Consider the following 7,925-nt stretch of genomic DNA (forward strand, 5'->3'; position numbering starts at 1 on the left):
GTGATAATCCGAGAAGCTGGATTAAGAAGAATGAGCGGTATTTCCAAATCAATGATACTGAGGAGCATCTAAAGGTAAATATTTCTTCAATTTATTTAGAGGGTAGAGCTGAGAGGTGGTTTCTCAATTTTCAGGTCAATCGACCTCGTATTACATGGCATGACTTAGCTGCTCATATTTGTGCTCGTTTTGAAAATCCCATAGAGGAAAGTTTTGTGGGTAGTCTTTGATTGGTAGATCTGTCTCTATGTTTCACCCTTCCAGTGAATGATTATTATGAACAGTTTGAATCATTGAAAGCCTTGATGCTGAACATGAATCCTTCACTTTCTGAAACTTACTTTATCATGAGCTTTCTTAGTGGTCTCAAGGAAGAGATTGGTAGATCTGTCTCTATGTTTCACCCTTCCACTCTTTCTGAAGCTTTCTCTTTAGCTAGATTGCAAGAGCAGAAGGTCAATATTGCATCTACAGCTACTAAGCCTCTCACTAGATCATTCAATCTCTCCTTCCAATATAACAAAAAATTTTCATCACCCAATTTTCCTCCTATACCAATTATTACCTCACCTAAATCTGCACCAATGACACCAAAATCCTTTTTTCCTCCTCCATCTAAATCCAGTTCTGCTAGCACTACCATTAAGAGTCTAACTCCAGAAGAAATGCAGAAGAGGAGAGACCAAGGTTTGTGTTACAATTGTGATTCAGTTTATAAGCCAGGCCACTTTTGCAAAGGAAAACAAAATATATTTATGCTCCAACTGGACACTTCTGAGTCCCTTGATACTGAAGAAGAGAAAGAGGTATTTGAGGAAGTCGTTGAGTCTCCACTCACCTCTGATGTTGAGATATCACTTCATGCTCTCACTGGCACTGTTACAGGTGACACCATAAGAATTCCTGGCATTCTCAACAAGCAGCAGGTATCCATCCTAATCGACTCTGGTAGCACCACTAGCTTTATTGACAGCAATTTAGCTTCTACACTTTACTGTATTATTACTCTTACTGCTCCTATGTTAGTCACTATTTCCAATGGAGACAGAACAACTAGCACTGGCATCTGTTCTCAGCTTCAATGGAGTATGCAGGGACACAAATTTGTAGAAGATTTGAGAATCTTACCCTTGGGAGGTTGTGATATTGTCTTGGGAGCAGATTGGCTGAGAAAGTTAGGTGATGTACTTTTTAACTTCTCTAAACTCAGTATTTCCTTTATGTACCACAATAATAAGATCACCTTACAAGGAGTTACTCCTAACAATACTTTACTCATGATGAGTGACTCAGATGCTAAGAAATTCTTTACAAACACTACTCATGGTGTTGTAGCTCACTTATATTCTATTTCTGCTACTACACCACCCACTACCACCCCTGCACCTCTTCTACCCTTACTTCAGGAGTTCACTGATATTTTTAAAGAACCTACCACACTGCCCCCTAAAAGAAGCCTAGATCACACAATTCCATTACAACCAAATTCAACTCCTATCAACCAAAGAGCTTACAAATGCCCATACACACAAAATTCAGTGGTGGAACAACTAGTTCAAGAAATGTTGAATTATGGTATTATTCAGCCTAGCCACAACCCATTTGCTTCCCCTATACTTTTGGTGAAAAAGAAAGATGGTTCTTGGAGGTTTTGTGTAGATTATAGGACGCTCAACAACATTACTGTCAAGGACAAATTTCCCATACCCATTATTGATGAGTTATTGGATGAACTGAAAGGTGCAGTTATTTTCACAAAAAATGATCTTAGAGCTGGCTATTTTCAGATCAGAGTTAATGACTTGGACATTTTCAAAACTGCATTTAGAACATATCAAGGCAATTATGAGTTCAAAGTTATTCCATTTGGCCTCACCAATGCCCCTGCCACATTCCAGGCCCTCACGAATGAAATCTTTCAACCATTTCTCAGAAAATTTGTGTTGGTATTCTTTGATGATATCCTCGTTTACAGTTCTAGTATGTCTGAGCATTTGGAGCACCTCAGGTTGACTTTCTCAGACAATATCAACTATTTGCAAAGCAGTCTAAATGTTGTTTTGGTCAACAATCCCTAGAATATTTGGGACATATAATTACAGCTGAAGGGGTATCTGTAGATCCTAACAAGATTTCTTGTATGCAATAATGGCCAATTCCTAAAACTATTAAAGAACTCAGAGGATTTCTTGGTCTTACTGGCTATTATAGAAAATTTGTCCAAGGTTATGGAGCCATAAGTAAGCCATTAACTGACTTGCTCAAGATGAATTCCTTCATCTGGAGTCAAGAAGCTACTACTGCTTTCACTAAACTCAAGGAATCCATGACCAAAACTCCAGTATTAGCTCTCCCAGATTTCACTAAGCAATTTGTGGTTGAAAGTGATGCTAGTGATGCTTGTATTGGAGCTGCTCTACTTCAGGATAATAAACCAATCGCTTATTTTAGCAAGCCATTGTGCCCAAGAGCTCAGGCTTTGTCTACTTATGAAAAGGAATTCTTGGCCATTGTGTTGTCAGTACAAAGATGGATGTATTATCTGCATGATAAGAAATTTATCATCAGGACTGATCATCAAAGCATTCAGTACTTCCTTAATCAGAAGATCACCACCACTCTACAGCAAAAATGGCTCATTAAACTATTTGGCTTTGATTATGACATCCAGTATAAAAAGGGCTCTGACAATGTGGTGGTTGATGCCCTTTCCAGAATGCCTTCTCCTTCTGCACAATGTACCTCTATGTCACTCTCTACCCCAGCTTGGATGCAAGAGGTGTTACTCAGCTATGAAACAGACTCTAAAGCTCAACAACTCACTTCACAATTACTGCTCCAGCCAGCCTCCATCCCTCATTTTACATTTTGAAGGCATTTTGAGGTATAAAACAAGAATCTATATTGGTTCTGGTCATGATGTCAGGACAAAAGTTTTGGCTTCTTTACATGCCTCTACTGTAGGTGGCCATTCAGGCATACATGCTACTTATGTGAGAGCCAAAACCCATTTCTATCAGCCGGGGCTGAAGAAGGATGTTTTATGATTTGTATCCCACTGTGATATTTGTCAAAGAAATAAAAGTGACTCAACTACTCATGCTGGTCTCCTCCAGCCCCTCCCTATTCCAGATCACTCTTGGCAGCACATTACTATGTATTTTATTGAAGGATTACCCATCAGTGACAAGAAGAGTGTGATTTTGGTAGTTGTAGACAGACTCACCAAGTATGCACATTTCATTGCTCTTCAACATCCTTACACAGCTGCTTCTGTAGCAAAGGTATTTCTCAATCAGGTGTTCAAACTCCATGGTCTCCCATCTTCCATTGTATCTGACAGAGACAAGGTGTTTACAAGCAATTTTTGGAAAGATTTATTCAAAGCTCTTGGTACTAGCTTGAACTTAAGAAAAACTTATCACCCTCAAACAGATGGCCAAACTGAAAGGGTGAATGCCTGCTTAGAAAATTACTTAAGATGCATTACTAGTCACCAGCCTAGTCAATGGAGCAAATGGCTTGCACTTGCAGAATGGTGGTACAACACCAGCTTTCACATAGGTTTGAAAATGTCTCCCTTTCAGGCTCTCTATGGTTATACTCCACCACATATGGCATTTCCTTCTTCTGCCACCACCTATGTAGCTGTTGTAGAAACTTATCTTAAGGAGAGAACAGCAATGCTAGACATCCTTAAAGACTCCCTCCACAAAGCTCAAGAGAGAATGAAGTTGTATGCAGATTCTACCAGAATTGAAATGTCCTTCAATGTGGGTGATATGGTGTATATTAAACTGCAACCTTACAGACAGGCATCTGTTGCAGTTAGGAGGAATTTTGAACTCTCTGCCAAGTACTATGGGCATTTTCCTATACTACAGAAAATTGGTACAGTGGCTTACAAGCTGGAGTTGCCTTCTCATTCACACATTCATCCTGTATTCTATGTATCTCAGCTGAAGAAACACATTGGTGTTCAGATTATACCTTCTCCTACTCTGCCAGTGGTAGATCTTCATGATGACATCATAATGGTTCCTGAAAGAGTATTGCAGCAGAGGACTGTGTTGATCGGCAACAAACTGATACGCCAAGTACTCATCCAATAGACTAATTCATCACCTGAGAATGCAACTTGGGAGGCCGTCACCAACATCAAAACACACTACCCCAGGTTTATCCTTGAGGAAAAGGATGCTGCTCAGGGGGAGGCCATATTGCATACTTAGCTATAACGGCAAGACCTAGGGTGACCATATCTTCTTGTAAGTGTGCCTCAGTAAGATCGGTTCTGTCCACTCGTCTCGCCTCACGTGTCATCCCACCATTACTCCTCTTTGGGTTTCGTGGATTGGATATAAGGTCTGTAATAAACCTAATCTGCTAATGAATATTAATGAACTGAGTTTTGGCTGCGCTGTTTACAACCAGATAGGCCTGAATCTTGATTTAGGAATTATTAATTCATTTTCTTTCATCAATTTTATCATTTTTTGTTGTTAATTTGTTGTAAGTATACAACAAGATAGACATGAATCTTTCAAGATAAATACAAATATTGTGGGGATATACACAAATCTTGTGAAGATAATAAGGATCCTCCAAGATAAACTCAAATCTTGTGAAGATAATAAGGATCTTCAAAGATAAACTCAAATCTTGACAAGATATATAAGGATATTTCAAGATGGATAAGAATCTTAAAGGATAAATACAAATCTTGGTAGTTATTCTGGATAACTACAAATCTAGGGTTATTATGGAACCAAATTAGGGTTTTGGGCCTATAAATAGAGGCTAAAATCCAACTCAAAAGTTACACAATTTCTATTCCTTTTCTCCACAATTACTTGCTTATAACTCTTTTTATTTTTAACATCGGAGTGTCTTTGCAGGTACCCCCACCACTTTCCATCAACAATTTATTGGAGAAGATAATCAACGACAGCGATTTGATTATCATATACACATCTCGAAGATTGTTGGGGTGATTAATTTTTGCACCAACATCTTTTGGCGCCGAGTAAGGGGACTACGAGTAAAGATCGTGTTCTCCGAGTGAAAGAAATTGTTCCCAACGATTTTTCAAACTAGGGTTTCAAAATCCTTGTGAGAAAAAAGTTGCAGGAAGTTTCTGAACCTTTTCATAAAGTTGCGAAAGTTCCAGAGTTGCAGAAAGTTTCTGAACTTTTCAGAGAGTTGCGAAACATCCAGAGTTGCAGAAAGTTTCTGAACTTTTCAGAGAGTTGCGAAAGATCCGGAGTTGCAGAAAGTTTCTGAAATTTTCAAAGAGTTGCGAAAGATCCGGAGTTGCAGAAAGTTTCTGAAATTTTCAGAAAGTTGCGAAAGATCCGGAGTTTCAGAAAGTTTCTGAACTTTTCAAAGAATTGCAGAAAGTTTCTGAACTTTTCAGAAAGTTGCGAAAGATCCGGAGTTGCAGAAAGTTTCTGAACTTTTCAGAGAGTTGCGAAAGATCCAGAGTTGCAGAAAGTTTCTGAAATTTTCAGAAAGTTGCGAAAGATCCAGAGTTGCAGAAAGTTTCTGAACTTTTAAGAAAGTTGCGAAAGATCCAGAGTTGCAGAAAGTTTCTGAACTTTTCTGAGAGTTGCGAAAGATCCTGAATTGCAGAAAGTTTCTGAACTGTTCAGAAAGTTGCGGAAGATCTGAAAAAGTTGATAAAAGCAATGTTAACCAAGAAAGAATAACTTATGAATTTTTCAGGAGAAAATCGACTTGAGATGGACGTTGATGCACCTACCGGAAATCCCTCAGGTCAACATGCCAACAATCGAACTTGAAGGAGCGCTGTCGTCCATACTCATCAAGACGAAAGGGACAGAATGGAAACATCACTTTCATCAACAACATCAGCCGCTCGTTCTATGAGATCCACTCCAAGTCTCAGGGGAAACAATGTTCTCTTACGTAGATCACCTTCCCTGACTATTAGCGAAAACCTCAATCGTCAAAGAGGGAATCAAGGTCAACACCCAAGCATCCAACAAATTCGTGAGGAGGACATCGCTAATAGAGGAGTACGGGCTATCCAATAGCCTGCGCAATCTAACAACCAACAGCCTGCGCAAGCTAACAACCCACCAGCTGCACAAGTTAACAATCCGCAGATGACTCCTATCGACTTGGCTTACTTGAGCGTTTCTAGGAATTGGAAAGGGAAAACAAGCGACTCAAGATTGCATTGGAGAAAAGAAAGGAGCTTGAAGAAGCAGCTATTCCACATGCCAAAAGTGACAGGTCAAACCGTCGTGCTCATTGAGAACGATATGACCCATGCAGAGGGGACGAATTTCTTGATGATGGTCGGCTCAATCGAAGTGATACAAGAAGAAGCGAGGATGTCAGGAACGTTTATCAACGTCGCGATCACCATGATGACGATTATTATGATCGTTATGTGCCCGATGATGATCATTACCACACGGCCGAGCAAGATAGGCGAACCAGATCAAGTTGCAAGAAACATAGACAAAGGGATGATCATATCAATGATGATCACTCGAAGAGGTCTAGACGTGATAAAGACCTTTCTAAAAGGAGAAAGGAGTCTGTCAGGAATGAGCAGATTCGCAGAGAAACTGAGGGAAACTCGGTGAGAGGCGAAGAACTCAGTAAAAGAAGGCTTAATGAAATGATCGGTGAGCTGTTAGCCCAAAAGCAATCCAAATATGAAGAGCAACAAATTTTATCAATGAAAAAATCAATGGACTCCCCATTTGTTGAAAAGATAAGGCGCTACCGCCCACCCTCGAATTTTAATCAGCCTCAATTCAAGGAGTTTTTCGACGGACGCAATGGAAATTCAGTGGAGCACGTCCAACGATTTCAAGCCTCAATGAGTTTGTGGAGCTTCAGCGACGAGCTATTATGTAGAACCTTTCCAATGAACTTGACGGGTAAGGCTCTAACTTGGTTGTCACAATTAGAGTCAAATTCAATTAGGAGTTTCGGAATGTTGTCAGATGTGTTTTTCGAGCAATACAAGATTAACCTCGGAATCAAAAAATTAAACAGTCATTTATTCCTCTTGCATAGAAAGCCTGGCGAAAGTCTTTTTGATTTTAATAGGAGGTTTCGTCAGGAAGTTACTGAAATTGGAAAGGTGGACGAGGGATTCATAATAGAAGCATATAATAATGCGATGGATTATGATGAGTTTGGAATTTACAACTCATTAGCAGTTCAACCAGTCGAAACCCTCAAGGAGTTGTATGACAGGGGTGATAGGTATGCGAAAGCTGAAAAGGAAAAGAAAGCAAAGTTGTCACGGACAACAAAAATGTCCGGAACCGAGGACACTCCGCACCAAGACAACATTTTGAGGGCGATTCCAAAAAGGAAAAATCACGATGAATCCAGAAATAAGATGTCAACGGAAAAGATACCATAAGCTCAGATCCATCTAGCAAGTGAGGATCTAGATATAATATATCTAGTTCTTGCTTCACATGGGGGCGTCTTTTCTATTTGGGAATATCTCTACAAATATCAGGGGCGGCTAAAGTGATGCCTAGCATGCAATCGAACCCAACATGGTTAAGGAAGTCAAACAATAGGACGTATCCTTTTCAATATCATTGGAAGTATTGGGGACGACTAAGATGGAAGGAGCAAACGCCCGGGGAGGTAAGTCCTCGCTAGTTGTTACATTATAAATCAAATTTATAATCACAAATGAGAACACTTTTTGCATGTATTTATTAAAAAAATACGTGAAATGTCTTTCTATAAAAGAGGAAGACAAAGACGAAGTTTTTTGGTTATTAAAGGAAATAGTTGCATTGTCTTTCTATAAAAGAGGAATACAAAGGCGAAGTATTTTGGTTACTAAAGGAATACGTTTGCTAAAAAAAAAGGAAAACAAAAGCGGGGTATTTTGGTTATTAAAGGAACAGTTGCAATGT

At 39.4% G+C, this 7,925-nt stretch overlaps 1 protein-coding gene across 1 annotated transcript; it reads left to right on the top strand.

Moving 5' to 3' along the window:
* Window positions 1-314: 314 nt before the first annotated feature.
* On the top strand, window positions 315-2,078 carry LOC113360127. Its single transcript, XM_026603671.1, has one exon. The coding sequence runs from the start codon at window positions 315-317 to the stop codon at window positions 2,076-2,078; it is 1,764 nt and encodes a 587-aa protein (XP_026459456.1).
* The last annotated feature ends 5,847 nt before the right edge of the window (window positions 2,079-7,925 follow it).

This window comes from Papaver somniferum, chromosome 3 (genome assembly GCF_003573695.1).
Source record: "Papaver somniferum cultivar HN1 chromosome 3, ASM357369v1, whole genome shotgun sequence".
Lineage (NCBI taxonomy): Eukaryota > Viridiplantae > Streptophyta > Magnoliopsida > Ranunculales > Papaveraceae > Papaver > Papaver somniferum.